The sequence below is a fragment of the Sphaerodactylus townsendi genome, linkage group LG04 (genome assembly GCF_021028975.2).
Source record: "Sphaerodactylus townsendi isolate TG3544 linkage group LG04, MPM_Stown_v2.3, whole genome shotgun sequence".
Lineage (NCBI taxonomy): Eukaryota > Metazoa > Chordata > Lepidosauria > Squamata > Sphaerodactylidae > Sphaerodactylus > Sphaerodactylus townsendi.
In genome coordinates this window covers 25,580,998-25,595,708 of record NC_059428.1, presented here as the reverse complement: position 1 = coordinate 25,595,708, position 14,711 = coordinate 25,580,998, and the positions used below count along the sequence as shown (strand labels likewise).

Genomic DNA, 14,711 nt, shown 5'->3' with positions numbered 1-14,711 from the left:
GGGGGGTGGGGGGGGGGGGGGGTGGGGGGGGGGGGGGGTGGGGGGGGGGGGGGGTGGGGGGGGGGGGGGGTGGGGGGGGGGGGGGGTGGGGGGGGGGGGGGGTGGGGGGGGGGGGGGGTGGGGGGGGGGGGGGGTGGGGGGGGGGGGGGGTGGGGGGGGGGGGGGGTGGGGGGGGGGGGGGGTGGGGGGGGGGGGGGGTGGGGGGGGGGGGGGGTGGGGGGGGGGGGGGGTGGGGGGGGGGGGGGGTGGGGGGGGGGGGGGGTGGGGGGGGGGGGGGGTGGGGGGGGGGGGGGGTGGGGGGGGGGGGGGGTGGGGGGGGGGGGGGGTGGGGGGGGGGGGGGGTGGGGGGGGGGGGGGGTGGGGGGGGGGGGGGGTGGGGGGGGGGGGGGGTGGGGGGGGGGGGGGGTGGGGGGGGGGGGGGGTGGGGGGGGGGGGGGGTGGGGGGGGGGGGGGGTGGGGGGGGGGGGGGGTGGGGGGGGGGGGGGGTGGGGGGGGGGGGGGGTGGGGGGGGGGGGGGGTGGGGGGGGGGGGGGGTGGGGGGGGGGGGGGGTGGGGGGGGGGGGGGGTGGGGGGGGGGGGGGGTGGGGGGGGGGGGGGGTGGGGGGGGGGGGGGGTGGGGGGGGGGGGGGGTGGGGGGGGGGGGGGGTGGGGGGGGGGGGGGGTGGGGGGGGGGGGGGGTGGGGGGGGGGGGGGGTGGGGGGGGGGGGGGGTGGGGGGGGGGGGGGGTGGGGGGGGGGGGGGGTGGGGGGGGGGGGGGGTGGGGGGGGGGGGGGGTGGGGGGGGGGGGGGGTGGGGGGGGGGGGGGGTGGGGGGGGGGGGGGGTGGGGGGGGGGGGGGGTGGGGGGGGGGGGGGGTGGGGGGGGGGGGGGGTGGGGGGGGGGGGGGGTGGGGGGGGGGGGGGGTGGGGGGGGGGGGGGGTGGGGGGGGGGGGGGGTGGGGGGGGGGGGGGGTGGGGGGGGGGGGGGGTGGGGGGGGGGGGGGGTGGGGGGGGGGGGGGGTGGGGGGGGGGGGGGGTGGGGGGGGGGGGGGGTGGGGGGGGGGGGGGGTGGGGGGGGGGGGGGGTGGGGGGGGGGGGGGGTGGGGGGGGGGGGGGGTGGGGGGGGGGGGGGGTGGGGGGGGGGGGGGGTGGGGGGGGGGGGGGGTGGGGGGGGGGGGGGGTGGGGGGGGGGGGGGGTGGGGGGGGGGGGGGGTGGGGGGGGGGGGGGGTGGGGGGGGGGGGGGGTGGGGGGGGGGGGGGGTGGGGGGGGGGGGGGGTGGGGGGGGGGGGGGGTGGGGGGGGGGGGGGGTGGGGGGGGGGGGGGGTGGGGGGGGGGGGGGGTGGGGGGGGGGGGGGGTGGGGGGGGGGGGGGGTGGGGGGGGGGGGGGGTGGGGGGGGGGGGGGGTGGGGGGGGGGGGGGGTGGGGGGGGGGGGGGGTGGGGGGGGGGGGGGGTGGGGGGGGGGGGGGGTGGGGGGGGGGGGGGGTGGGGGGGGGGGGGGGTGGGGGGGGGGGGGGGTGGGGGGGGGGGGGGGTGGGGGGGGGGGGGGGTGGGGGGGGGGGGGGGTGGGGGGGGGGGGGGGTGGGGGGGGGGGGGGGTGGGGGGGGGGGGGGGTGGGGGGGGGGGGGGGTGGGGGGGGGGGGGGGTGGGGGGGGGGGGGGGTGGGGGGGGGGGGGGGTGGGGGGGGGGGGGGGTGGGGGGGGGGGGGGGTGGGGGGGGGGGGGGGTGGGGGGGGGGGGGGGTGGGGGGGGGGGGGGGTGGGGGGGGGGGGGGGTGGGGGGGGGGGGGGGTGGGGGGGGGGGGGGGTGGGGGGGGGGGGGGGTGGGGGGGGGGGGGGGTGGGGGGGGGGGGGGGTGGGGGGGGGGGGGGGTGGGGGGGGGGGGGGGTGGGGGGGGGGGGGGGTGGGGGGGGGGGGGGGTGGGGGGGGGGGGGGGTGGGGGGGGGGGGGGGTGGGGGGGGGGGGGGGTGGGGGGGGGGGGGGGTGGGGGGGGGGGGGGGTGGGGGGGGGGGGGGGTGGGGGGGGGGGGGGGTGGGGGGGGGGGGGGGTGGGGGGGGGGGGGGGTGGGGGGGGGGGGGGGTGGGGGGGGGGGGGGGTGGGGGGGGGGGGGGGTGGGGGGGGGGGGGGGTGGGGGGGGGGGGGGGTGGGGGGGGGGGGGGGTGGGGGGGGGGGGGGGTGGGGGGGGGGGGGGGTGGGGGGGGGGGGGGGTGGGGGGGGGGGGGGGTGGGGGGGGGGGGGGGTGGGGGGGGGGGGGGGTGGGGGGGGGGGGGGGTGGGGGGGGGGGGGGGTGGGGGGGGGGGGGGGTGGGGGGGGGGGGGGGTGGGGGGGGGGGGGGGTGGGGGGGGGGGGGGGTGGGGGGGGGGGGGGGTGGGGGGGGGGGGGGGTGGGGGGGGGGGGGGGTGGGGGGGGGGGGGGGTGGGGGGGGGGGGGGGTGGGGGGGGGGGGGGGTGGGGGGGGGGGGGGGTGGGGGGGGGGGGGGGTGGGGGGGGGGGGGGGTGGGGGGGGGGGGGGGTGGGGGGGGGGGGGGGTGGGGGGGGGGGGGGGTGGGGGGGGGGGGGGGTGGGGGGGGGGGGGGGTGGGGGGGGGGGGGGGTGGGGGGGGGGGGGGGTGGGGGGGGGGGGGGGTGGGGGGGGGGGGGGGTGGGGGGGGGGGGGGGTGGGGGGGGGGGGGGGTGGGGGGGGGGGGGGGTGGGGGGGGGGGGGGGTGGGGGGGGGGGGGGGTGGGGGGGGGGGGGGGTGGGGGGGGGGGGGGGTGGGGGGGGGGGGGGGTGGGGGGGGGGGGGGGTGGGGGGGGGGGGGGGTGGGGGGGGGGGGGGGTGGGGGGGGGGGGGGGTGGGGGGGGGGGGGGGTGGGGGGGGGGGGGGGTGGGGGGGGGGGGGGGTGGGGGGGGGGGGGGGTGGGGGGGGGGGGGGGTGGGGGGGGGGGGGGGTGGGGGGGGGGGGGGGTGGGGGGGGGGGGGGGTGGGGGGGGGGGGGGGTGGGGGGGGGGGGGGGTGGGGGGGGGGGGGGGTGGGGGGGGGGGGGGGTGGGGGGGGGGGGGGGTGGGGGGGGGGGGGGGTGGGGGGGGGGGGGGGTGGGGGGGGGGGGGGGTGGGGGGGGGGGGGGGTGGGGGGGGGGGGGGGTGGGGGGGGGGGGGGGTGGGGGGGGGGGGGGGTGGGGGGGGGGGGGGGTGGGGGGGGGGGGGGGTGGGGGGGGGGGGGGGTGGGGGGGGGGGGGGGTGGGGGGGGGGGGGGGTGGGGGGGGGGGGGGGTGGGGGGGGGGGGGGGTGGGGGGGGGGGGGGGTGGGGGGGGGGGGGGGTGGGGGGGGGGGGGGGTGGGGGGGGGGGGGGGTGGGGGGGGGGGGGGGTGGGGGGGGGGGGGGGTGGGGGGGGGGGGGGGTGGGGGGGGGGGGGGGTGGGGGGGGGGGGGGGTGGGGGGGGGGGGGGGTGGGGGGGGGGGGGGGTGGGGGGGGGGGGGGGTGGGGGGGGGGGGGGGTGGGGGGGGGGGGGGGTGGGGGGGGGGGGGGGTGGGGGGGGGGGGGGGTGGGGGGGGGGGGGGGTGGGGGGGGGGGGGGGTGGGGGGGGGGGGGGGTGGGGGGGGGGGGGGGTGGGGGGGGGGGGGGGTGGGGGGGGGGGGGGGTGGGGGGGGGGGGGGGTGGGGGGGGGGGGGGGTGGGGGGGGGGGGGGGTGGGGGGGGGGGGGGGTGGGGGGGGGGGGGGGTGGGGGGGGGGGGGGGTGGGGGGGGGGGGGGGTGGGGGGGGGGGGGGGTGGGGGGGGGGGGGGGTGGGGGGGGGGGGGGGTGGGGGGGGGGGGGGGTGGGGGGGGGGGGGGGTGGGGGGGGGGGGGGGTGGGGGGGGGGGGGGGTGGGGGGGGGGGGGGGTGGGGGGGGGGGGGGGTGGGGGGGGGGGGGGGTGGGGGGGGGGGGGGGTGGGGGGGGGGGGGGGTGGGGGGGGGGGGGGGTGGGGGGGGGGGGGGGTGGGGGGGGGGGGGGGTGGGGGGGGGGGGGGGTGGGGGGGGGGGGGGGTGGGGGGGGGGGGGGGTGGGGGGGGGGGGGGGTGGGGGGGGGGGGGGGTGGGGGGGGGGGGGGGTGGGGGGGGGGGGGGGTGGGGGGGGGGGGGGGTGGGGGGGGGGGGGGGTGGGGGGGGGGGGGGGTGGGGGGGGGGGGGGGTGGGGGGGGGGGGGGGTGGGGGGGGGGGGGGGTGGGGGGGGGGGGGGGTGGGGGGGGGGGGGGGTGGGGGGGGGGGGGGGTGGGGGGGGGGGGGGGTGGGGGGGGGGGGGGGTGGGGGGGGGGGGGGGTGGGGGGGGGGGGGGGTGGGGGGGGGGGGGGGTGGGGGGGGGGGGGGGTGGGGGGGGGGGGGGGTGGGGGGGGGGGGGGGTGGGGGGGGGGGGGGGTGGGGGGGGGGGGGGGTGGGGGGGGGGGGGGGTGGGGGGGGGGGGGGGTGGGGGGGGGGGGGGGTGGGGGGGGGGGGGGGTGGGGGGGGGGGGGGGTGGGGGGGGGGGGGGGTGGGGGGGGGGGGGGGTGGGGGGGGGGGGGGGTGGGGGGGGGGGGGGGTGGGGGGGGGGGGGGGTGGGGGGGGGGGGGGGTGGGGGGGGGGGGGGGTGGGGGGGGGGGGGGGTGGGGGGGGGGGGGGGTGGGGGGGGGGGGGGGTGGGGGGGGGGGGGGGTGGGGGGGGGGGGGGGTGGGGGGGGGGGGGGGTGGGGGGGGGGGGGGGTGGGGGGGGGGGGGGGTGGGGGGGGGGGGGGGTGGGGGGGGGGGGGGGTGGGGGGGGGGGGGGGTGGGGGGGGGGGGGGGTGGGGGGGGGGGGGGGTGGGGGGGGGGGGGGGTGGGGGGGGGGGGGGGTGGGGGGGGGGGGGGGTGGGGGGGGGGGGGGGTGGGGGGGGGGGGGGGTGGGGGGGGGGGGGGGTGGGGGGGGGGGGGGGTGGGGGGGGGGGGGGGTGGGGGGGGGGGGGGGTGGGGGGGGGGGGGGGTGGGGGGGGGGGGGGGTGGGGGGGGGGGGGGGTGGGGGGGGGGGGGGGTGGGGGGGGGGGGGGGTGGGGGGGGGGGGGGGTGGGGGGGGGGGGGGGTGGGGGGGGGGGGGGGTGGGGGGGGGGGGGGGTGGGGGGGGGGGGGGGTGGGGGGGGGGGGGGGTGGGGGGGGGGGGGGGTGGGGGGGGGGGGGGGTGGGGGGGGGGGGGGGTGGGGGGGGGGGGGGGTGGGGGGGGGGGGGGGTGGGGGGGGGGGGGGGTGGGGGGGGGGGGGGGTGGGGGGGGGGGGGGGTGGGGGGGGGGGGGGGTGGGGGGGGGGGGGGGTGGGGGGGGGGGGGGGTGGGGGGGGGGGGGGGTGGGGGGGGGGGGGGGTGGGGGGGGGGGGGGGTGGGGGGGGGGGGGGGTGGGGGGGGGGGGGGGTGGGGGGGGGGGGGGGTGGGGGGGGGGGGGGGTGGGGGGGGGGGGGGGTGGGGGGGGGGGGGGGTGGGGGGGGGGGGGGGTGGGGGGGGGGGGGGGTGGGGGGGGGGGGGGGTGGGGGGGGGGGGGGGTGGGGGGGGGGGGGGGTGGGGGGGGGGGGGGGTGGGGGGGGGGGGGGGTGGGGGGGGGGGGGGGTGGGGGGGGGGGGGGGTGGGGGGGGGGGGGGGTGGGGGGGGGGGGGGGTGGGGGGGGGGGGGGGTGGGGGGGGGGGGGGGTGGGGGGGGGGGGGGGTGGGGGGGGGGGGGGGTGGGGGGGGGGGGGGGTGGGGGGGGGGGGGGGTGGGGGGGGGGGGGGGTGGGGGGGGGGGGGGGTGGGGGGGGGGGGGGGTGGGGGGGGGGGGGGGTGGGGGGGGGGGGGGGTGGGGGGGGGGGGGGGTGGGGGGGGGGGGGGGTGGGGGGGGGGGGGGGTGGGGGGGGGGGGGGGTGGGGGGGGGGGGGGGTGGGGGGGGGGGGGGGTGGGGGGGGGGGGGGGTGGGGGGGGGGGGGGGTGGGGGGGGGGGGGGGTGGGGGGGGGGGGGGGTGGGGGGGGGGGGGGGTGGGGGGGGGGGGGGGTGGGGGGGGGGGGGGGTGGGGGGGGGGGGGGGTGGGGGGGGGGGGGGGTGGGGGGGGGGGGGGGTGGGGGGGGGGGGGGGTGGGGGGGGGGGGGGGTGGGGGGGGGGGGGGGTGGGGGGGGGGGGGGGTGGGGGGGGGGGGGGGTGGGGGGGGGGGGGGGTGGGGGGGGGGGGGGGTGGGGGGGGGGGGGGGTGGGGGGGGGGGGGGGTGGGGGGGGGGGGGGGTGGGGGGGGGGGGGGGTGGGGGGGGGGGGGGGTGGGGGGGGGGGGGGGTGGGGGGGGGGGGGGGTGGGGGGGGGGGGGGGTGGGGGGGGGGGGGGGTGGGGGGGGGGGGGGGTGGGGGGGGGGGGGGGTGGGGGGGGGGGGGGGTGGGGGGGGGGGGGGGTGGGGGGGGGGGGGGGTGGGGGGGGGGGGGGGTGGGGGGGGGGGGGGGTGGGGGGGGGGGGGGGTGGGGGGGGGGGGGGGTGGGGGGGGGGGGGGGTGGGGGGGGGGGGGGGTGGGGGGGGGGGGGGGTGGGGGGGGGGGGGGGTGGGGGGGGGGGGGGGTGGGGGGGGGGGGGGGTGGGGGGGGGGGGGGGTGGGGGGGGGGGGGGGTGGGGGGGGGGGGGGGTGGGGGGGGGGGGGGGTGGGGGGGGGGGGGGGTGGGGGGGGGGGGGGGTGGGGGGGGGGGGGGGTGGGGGGGGGGGGGGGTGGGGGGGGGGGGGGGTGGGGGGGGGGGGGGGTGGGGGGGGGGGGGGGTGGGGGGGGGGGGGGGTGGGGGGGGGGGGGGGTGGGGGGGGGGGGGGGTGGGGGGGGGGGGGGGTGGGGGGGGGGGGGGGTGGGGGGGGGGGGGGGTGGGGGGGGGGGGGGGTGGGGGGGGGGGGGGGTGGGGGGGGGGGGGGGTGGGGGGGGGGGGGGGTGGGGGGGGGGGGGGGTGGGGGGGGGGGGGGGTGGGGGGGGGGGGGGGTGGGGGGGGGGGGGGGTGGGGGGGGGGGGGGGTGGGGGGGGGGGGGGGTGGGGGGGGGGGGGGGTGGGGGGGGGGGGGGGTGGGGGGGGGGGGGGGTGGGGGGGGGGGGGGGTGGGGGGGGGGGGGGGTGGGGGGGGGGGGGGGTGGGGGGGGGGGGGGGTGGGGGGGGGGGGGGGTGGGGGGGGGGGGGGGTGGGGGGGGGGGGGGGTGGGGGGGGGGGGGGGTGGGGGGGGGGGGGGGTGGGGGGGGGGGGGGGTGGGGGGGGGGGGGGGTGGGGGGGGGGGGGGGTGGGGGGGGGGGGGGGTGGGGGGGGGGGGGGGTGGGGGGGGGGGGGGGTGGGGGGGGGGGGGGGTGGGGGGGGGGGGGGGTGGGGGGGGGGGGGGGTGGGGGGGGGGGGGGGTGGGGGGGGGGGGGGGTGGGGGGGGGGGGGGGTGGGGGGGGGGGGGGGTGGGGGGGGGGGGGGGTGGGGGGGGGGGGGGGTGGGGGGGGGGGGGGGTGGGGGGGGGGGGGGGTGGGGGGGGGGGGGGGTGGGGGGGGGGGGGGGTGGGGGGGGGGGGGGGTGGGGGGGGGGGGGGGTGGGGGGGGGGGGGGGTGGGGGGGGGGGGGGGTGGGGGGGGGGGGGGGTGGGGGGGGGGGGGGGTGGGGGGGGGGGGGGGTGGGGGGGGGGGGGGGTGGGGGGGGGGGGGGGTGGGGGGGGGGGGGGGTGGGGGGGGGGGGGGGTGGGGGGGGGGGGGGGTGGGGGGGGGGGGGGGTGGGGGGGGGGGGGGGTGGGGGGGGGGGGGGGTGGGGGGGGGGGGGGGTGGGGGGGGGGGGGGGTGGGGGGGGGGGGGGGTGGGGGGGGGGGGGGGTGGGGGGGGGGGGGGGTGGGGGGGGGGGGGGGTGGGGGGGGGGGGGGGTGGGGGGGGGGGGGGGTGGGGGGGGGGGGGGGTGGGGGGGGGGGGGGGTGGGGGGGGGGGGGGGTGGGGGGGGGGGGGGGTGGGGGGGGGGGGGGGTGGGGGGGGGGGGGGGTGGGGGGGGGGGGGGGTGGGGGGGGGGGGGGGTGGGGGGGGGGGGGGGTGGGGGGGGGGGGGGGTGGGGGGGGGGGGGGGTGGGGGGGGGGGGGGGTGGGGGGGGGGGGGGGTGGGGGGGGGGGGGGGTGGGGGGGGGGGGGGGTGGGGGGGGGGGGGGGTGGGGGGGGGGGGGGGTGGGGGGGGGGGGGGGTGGGGGGGGGGGGGGGTGGGGGGGGGGGGGGGTGGGGGGGGGGGGGGGTGGGGGGGGGGGGGGGTGGGGGGGGGGGGGGGTGGGGGGGGGGGGGGGTGGGGGGGGGGGGGGGTGGGGGGGGGGGGGGGTGGGGGGGGGGGGGGGTGGGGGGGGGGGGGGGTGGGGGGGGGGGGGGGTGGGGGGGGGGGGGGGTGGGGGGGGGGGGGGGTGGGGGGGGGGGGGGGTGGGGGGGGGGGGGGGTGGGGGGGGGGGGGGGTGGGGGGGGGGGGGGGTGGGGGGGGGGGGGGGTGGGGGGGGGGGGGGGTGGGGGGGGGGGGGGGTGGGGGGGGGGGGGGGTGGGGGGGGGGGGGGGTGGGGGGGGGGGGGGGTGGGGGGGGGGGGGGGTGGGGGGGGGGGGGGGTGGGGGGGGGGGGGGGTGGGGGGGGGGGGGGGTGGGGGGGGGGGGGGGTGGGGGGGGGGGGGGGTGGGGGGGGGGGGGGGTGGGGGGGGGGGGGGGTGGGGGGGGGGGGGGGTGGGGGGGGGGGGGGGTGGGGGGGGGGGGGGGTGGGGGGGGGGGGGGGTGGGGGGGGGGGGGGGTGGGGGGGGGGGGGGGTGGGGGGGGGGGGGGGTGGGGGGGGGGGGGGGTGGGGGGGGGGGGGGGTGGGGGGGGGGGGGGGTGGGGGGGGGGGGGGGTGGGGGGGGGGGGGGGTGGGGGGGGGGGGGGGTGGGGGGGGGGGGGGGTGGGGGGGGGGGGGGGTGGGGGGGGGGGGGGGTGGGGGGGGGGGGGGGTGGGGGGGGGGGGGGGTGGGGGGGGGGGGGGGTGGGGGGGGGGGGGGGTGGGGGGGGGGGGGGGTGGGGGGGGGGGGGGGTGGGGGGGGGGGGGGGTGGGGGGGGGGGGGGGTGGGGGGGGGGGGGGGTGGGGGGGGGGGGGGGTGGGGGGGGGGGGGGGTGGGGGGGGGGGGGGGTGGGGGGGGGGGGGGGTGGGGGGGGGGGGGGGTGGGGGGGGGGGGGGGTGGGGGGGGGGGGGGGTGGGGGGGGGGGGGGGTGGGGGGGGGGGGGGGTGGGGGGGGGGGGGGGTGGGGGGGGGGGGGGGTGGGGGGGGGGGGGGGTGGGGGGGGGGGGGGGTGGGGGGGGGGGGGGGTGGGGGGGGGGGGGGGTGGGGGGGGGGGGGGGTGGGGGGGGGGGGGGGTGGGGGGGGGGGGGGGTGGGGGGGGGGGGGGGTGGGGGGGGGGGGGGGTGGGGGGGGGGGGGGGTGGGGGGGGGGGGGGGTGGGGGGGGGGGGGGGTGGGGGGGGGGGGGGGTGGGGGGGGGGGGGGGTGGGGGGGGGGGGGGGTGGGGGGGGGGGGGGGTGGGGGGGGGGGGGGGTGGGGGGGGGGGGGGGTGGGGGGGGGGGGGGGTGGGGGGGGGGGGGGGTGGGGGGGGGGGGGGGTGGGGGGGGGGGGGGGTGGGGGGGGGGGGGGGTGGGGGGGGGGGGGGGTGGGGGGGGGGGGGGGTGGGGGGGGGGGGGGGTGGGGGGGGGGGGGGGTGGGGGGGGGGGGGGGTGGGGGGGGGGGGGGGTGGGGGGGGGGGGGGGTGGGGGGGGGGGGGGGTGGGGGGGGGGGGGGGTGGGGGGGGGGGGGGGTGGGGGGGGGGGGGGGTGGGGGGGGGGGGGGGTGGGGGGGGGGGGGGGTGGGGGGGGGGGGGGGTGGGGGGGGGGGGGGGTGGGGGGGGGGGGGGGTGGGGGGGGGGGGGGGTGGGGGGGGGGGGGGGTGGGGGGGGGGGGGGGTGGGGGGGGGGGGGGGTGGGGGGGGGGGGGGGTGGGGGGGGGGGGGGGTGGGGGGGGGGGGGGGTGGGGGGGGGGGGGGGTGGGGGGGGGGGGGGGTGGGGGGGGGGGGGGGTGGGGGGGGGGGGGGGTGGGGGGGGGGGGGGGTGGGGGGGGGGGGGGGTGGGGGGGGGGGGGGGTGGGGGGGGGGGGGGGTGGGGGGGGGGGGGGGTGGGGGGGGGGGGGGGTGGGGGGGGGGGGGGGTGGGGGGGGGGGGGGGTGGGGGGGGGGGGGGGTGGGGGGGGGGGGGGGTGGGGGGGGGGGGGGGTGGGGGGGGGGGGGGGTGGGGGGGGGGGGGGGTGGGGGGGGGGGGGGGTGGGGGGGGGGGGGGGTGGGGGGGGGGGGGGGTGGGGGGGGGGGGGGGTGGGGGGGGGGGGGGGTGGGGGGGGGGGGGGGTGGGGGGGGGGGGGGGTGGGGGGGGGGGGGGGTGGGGGGGGGGGGGGGTGGGGGGGGGGGGGGGTGGGGGGGGGGGGGGGTGGGGGGGGGGGGGGGTGGGGGGGGGGGGGGGTGGGGGGGGGGGGGGGTGGGGGGGGGGGGGGGTGGGGGGGGGGGGGGGTGGGGGGGGGGGGGGGTGGGGGGGGGGGGGGGTGGGGGGGGGGGGGGGTGGGGGGGGGGGGGGGTGGGGGGGGGGGGGGGTGGGGGGGGGGGGGGGTGGGGGGGGGGGGGGGTGGGGGGGGGGGGGGGTGGGGGGGGGGGGGGGTGGGGGGGGGGGGGGGTGGGGGGGGGGGGGGGTGGGGGGGGGGGGGGGTGGGGGGGGGGGGGGGTGGGGGGGGGGGGGGGTGGGGGGGGGGGGGGGTGGGGGGGGGGGGGGGTGGGGGGGGGGGGGGGTGGGGGGGGGGGGGGGTGGGGGGGGGGGGGGGTGGGGGGGGGGGGGGGTGGGGGGGGGGGGGGGTGGGGGGGGGGGGGGGTGGGGGGGGGGGGGGGTGGGGGGGGGGGGGGGTGGGGGGGGGGGGGGGTGGGGGGGGGGGGGGGTGGGGGGGGGGGGGGGTGGGGGGGGGGGGGGGTGGGGGGGGGGGGGGGTGGGGGGGGGGGGGGGTGGGGGGGGGGGGGGGTGGGGGGGGGGGGGGGTGGGGGGGGGGGGGGGTGGGGGGGGGGGGGGGTGGGGGGGGGGGGGGGTGGGGGGGGGGGGGGGTGGGGGGGGGGGGGGGTGGGGGGGGGGGGGGGTGGGGGGGGGGGGGGGTGGGGGGGGGGGGGGGTGGGGGGGGGGGGGGGTGGGGGGGGGGGGGGGTGGGGGGGGGGGGGGGTGGGGGGGGGGGGGGGTGGGGGGGGGGGGGGGTGGGGGGGGGGGGGGGTGGGGGGGGGGGGGGGTGGGGGGGGGGGGGGGTGGGGGGGGGGGGGGGTGGGGGGGGGGGGGGGTGGGGGGGGGGGGGGGTGGGGGGGGGGGGGGGTGGGGGGGGGGGGGGGTGGGGGGGGGGGGGGGTGGGGGGGGGGGGGGGTGGGGGGGGGGGGGGGTGGGGGGGGGGGGGGGTGGGGGGGGGGGGGGGTGGGGGGGGGGGGGGGTGGGGGGGGGGGGGGGTGGGGGGGGGGGGGGGTGGGGGGGGGGGGGGGTGGGGGGGGGGGGGGGTGGGGGGGGGGGGGGGTGGGGGGGGGGGGGGGTGGGGGGGGGGGGGGGTGGGGGGGGGGGGGGGTGGGGGGGGGGGGGGGTGGGGGGGGGGGGGGGTGGGGGGGGGGGGGGGTGGGGGGGGGGGGGGGTGGGGGGGGGGGGGGGTGGGGGGGGGGGGGGGTGGGGGGGGGGGGGGGTGGGGGGGGGGGGGGGTGGGGGGGGGGGGGGGTGGGGGGGGGGGGGGGTGGGGGGGGGGGGGGGTGGGGGGGGGGGGGGGTGGGGGGGGGGGGGGGTGGGGGGGGGGGGGGGTGGGGGGGGGGGGGGGTGGGGGGGGGGGGGGGTGGGGGGGGGGGGGGGTGGGGGGGGGGGGGGGTGGGGGGGGGGGGGGGTGGGGGGGGGGGGGGGTGGGGGGGGGGGGGGGTGGGGGGGGGGGGGGGTGGGGGGGGGGGGGGGTGGGGGGGGGGGGGGGTGGGGGGGGGGGGGGGTGGGGGGGGGGGGGGGTGGGGGGGGGGGGGGGTGGGGGGGGGGGGGGGTGGGGGGGGGGGGGGGTGGGGGGGGGGGGGGGTGGGGGGGGGGGGGGGTGGGGGGGGGGGGGGGTGGGGGGGGGGGGGGGTGGGGGGGGGGGGGGGTGGGGGGGGGGGGGGGTGGGGGGGGGGGGGGGTGGGGGGGGGGGGGGGTGGGGGGGGGGGGGGGTGGGGGGGGGGGGGGGTGGGGGGGGGGGGGGGTGGGGGGGGGGGGGGGTGGGGGGGGGGGGGGGTGGGGGGGGGGGGGGGTGGGGGGGGGGGGGGGTGGGGGGGGGGGGGGGTGGGGGGGGGGGGGGGTGGGGGGGGGGGGGGGTGGGGGGGGGGGGGGGTGGGGGGGGGGGGGGGTGGGGGGGGGGGGGGGTGGGGGGGGGGGGGGGTGGGGGGGGGGGGGGGTGGGGGGGGGGGGGGGTGGGGGGGGGGGGGGGTGGGGGGGGGGGGGGGTGGGGGGGGGGGGGGGTGGGGGGGGGGGGGGGTGGGGGGGGGGGGGGGTGGGGGGGGGGGGGGGTGGGGGGGGGGGGGGGTGGGGGGGGGGGGGGGTGGGGGGGGGGGGGGGTGGGGGGGGGGGGGGGTGGGGGGGGGGGGGGGTGGGGGGGGGGGGGGGTGGGGGGGGGGGGGGGTGGGGGGGGGGGGGGGTGGGGGGGGGGGGGGGTGGGGGGGGGGGGGGGTGGGGGGGGGGGGGGGTGGGGGGGGGGGGGGGTGGGGGGGGGGGGGGGTGGGGGGGGGGGGGGGTGGGGGGGGGGGGGGGTGGGGGGGGGGGGGGGTGGGGGGGGGGGGGGGTGGGGGGGGGGGGGGGTGGGGGGGGGGGGGGGTGGGGGGGGGGGGGGGTGGGGGGGGGGGGGGGTGGGGGGGGGGGGGGGTGGGGGGGGGGGGGGGTGGGGGGGGGGGGGGGTGGGGGGGGGGGGGGGTGGGGGGGGGGGGGGGTGGGGGGGGGGGGGGGTGGGGGGGGGGGGGGGTGGGGGGGGGGGGGGGTGGGGGGGGGGGGGGGTGGGGGGGGGGGGGGGTGGGGGGGGGGGGGGGTGGGGGGGGGGGGGGGTGGGGGGGGGGGGGGGTGGGGGGGGGGGGGGGTGGGGGGGGGGGGGGGTGGGGGGGGGGGGGGGTGGGGGGGGGGGGGGGTGGGGGGGGGGGGGGGTGGGGGGGGGGGGGGGTGGGGGGGGGGGGGGGTGGGGGGGGGGGGGGGTGGGGGGGGGGGGGGGTGGGGGGGGGGGGGGGTGGGGGGGGGGGGGGGTGGGGGGGGGGGGGGGTGGGGGGGGGGGGGGGTGGGGGGGGGGGGGGGTGGGGGGGGGGGGGGGTGGGGGGGGGGGGGGGTGGGGGGGGGGGGGGGTGGGGGGGGGGGGGGGTGGGGGGGGGGGGGGGTGGGGGGGGGGGGGGGTGGGGGGGGGGGGGGGTGGGGGGGGGGGGGGGTGGGGGGGGGGGGGGGTGGGGGGGGGGGGGGGTGGGGGGGGGGGGGGGTGGGGGGGGGGGGGGGTGGGGGGGGGGGGGGGTGGGGGGGGGGGGGGGTGGGGGGGGGGGGGGGTGGGGGGGGGGGGGGGTGGGGGGGGGGGGGGGTGGGTGGGGGGGTGGGGGTGGGCGGGGGGGGGGCCCGGGGGGGAACCGGGGGGGGGTGGGGGGGGAGGGGGGAGGGGGGAGGGGGGGATAGGAGGGGTGGGGGGTGGGGGGGGGAGGGGGGAGGGGGGGGGGGGGGGGGGGGGGGGGGGGGGGAGGGGGAGGGGGGGGGTGGGGGGGGGCTATGAAAGGAGTATTTTTACATAATTCCTAATGCCAGGAAACAGCCATAGATTTGTGGGGATGCTCCATTCGTTTGATCATTCTGGTCTCTCTCCCAGCCGTTGCAAGTTTATTTATTTGTAAATTAACTTCTCCAGTCAGGGGAACGGTGACATATTACTCTTGTGTCTATTGGTGGGTGATTTCAACCATTATTGCCGCAGCAGATCTTGACTGTAGGACTGGTATTTATAGCACCTTCTTTCCATGCTCATGTTTCCTCCCACTAGGAAAGAAAGTAATGTAATTCTCCATTCATATATTAATTGGGATAGTGAAATGTATATAATTCCTTCTTCTACTGCCATTGCAAATGCCTCTGCAGCCCTAGCAAGTTTATTTTTTGTGGGCGGGGGGTGGGGGAGAGAATTAGAAATGAGGACTTCCTTGGTTCTGTTTCTGGGCTTAAAAGAGTGATACACTGTTTTGAATTATTGTTAGAACTTAACTGGGAGAGACACTGTTCAACTCATGAGGGTCTTCTTTGGGGAGGAAGGAATTCAGATAAAGGGTGTGTGTTTGGGAGTGGTTGAATTCCTGTGCTGGTTTCCTACTCTCAGTTAGCCCTCCTAGAGGTGATATACCAGCACTTGTAGTTGTTACATTATTGGAAAAGAGTCTGGGAGAAACTTCCTTGGAAGGTTGCTGAATGACCATGGGCATGATACATTCCCAGCCTAATTTACCTCACAGGTTTGTTGTTGTGTGGATAAAATGAAGGAGAGAAAGTTGAAGAACCTTTTGGCTCCCTGTTGTGGAGAAAAATGGAGTGCAAACGCAGCAAAGAAACAAATTTGCCTCGCAAGAGAACAGACACCGACCTAATTATTTACTATTTAGAAACCTTGTCTAGATTCAACAGTTAGCATCTCTGCTATATCTGTGGTTTGGGGATGAATTCCATTGATCTTAAGCCAAGTGTGTGAACTTTGCAGTTTTATGTTGTGCACCTAACAAGACCTAACTAGGAAGTCAGCATAAATCAATGGAAATTCCTTGCCAACAAACGTGTTT

General features: G+C 89.9%; 1 protein-coding gene across 1 annotated transcript; it reads right to left on the bottom strand.

Annotated features, from left to right (window-relative positions):
* Positions 1–12,439: 12,439 nt before the first annotated feature.
* Positions 12,440–13,462, bottom strand: LOC125431087 (basic proline-rich protein-like; the record flags this gene model as incomplete). The annotated part of the gene is made up of 1 exon (XM_048493656.1): positions 12,440–13,462. A coding segment is annotated over one exon (1,023 nt), but the record flags the coding sequence as incomplete, so codon positions are not given.
* Positions 13,463–14,711: the final 1,249 nt, after the last annotated feature.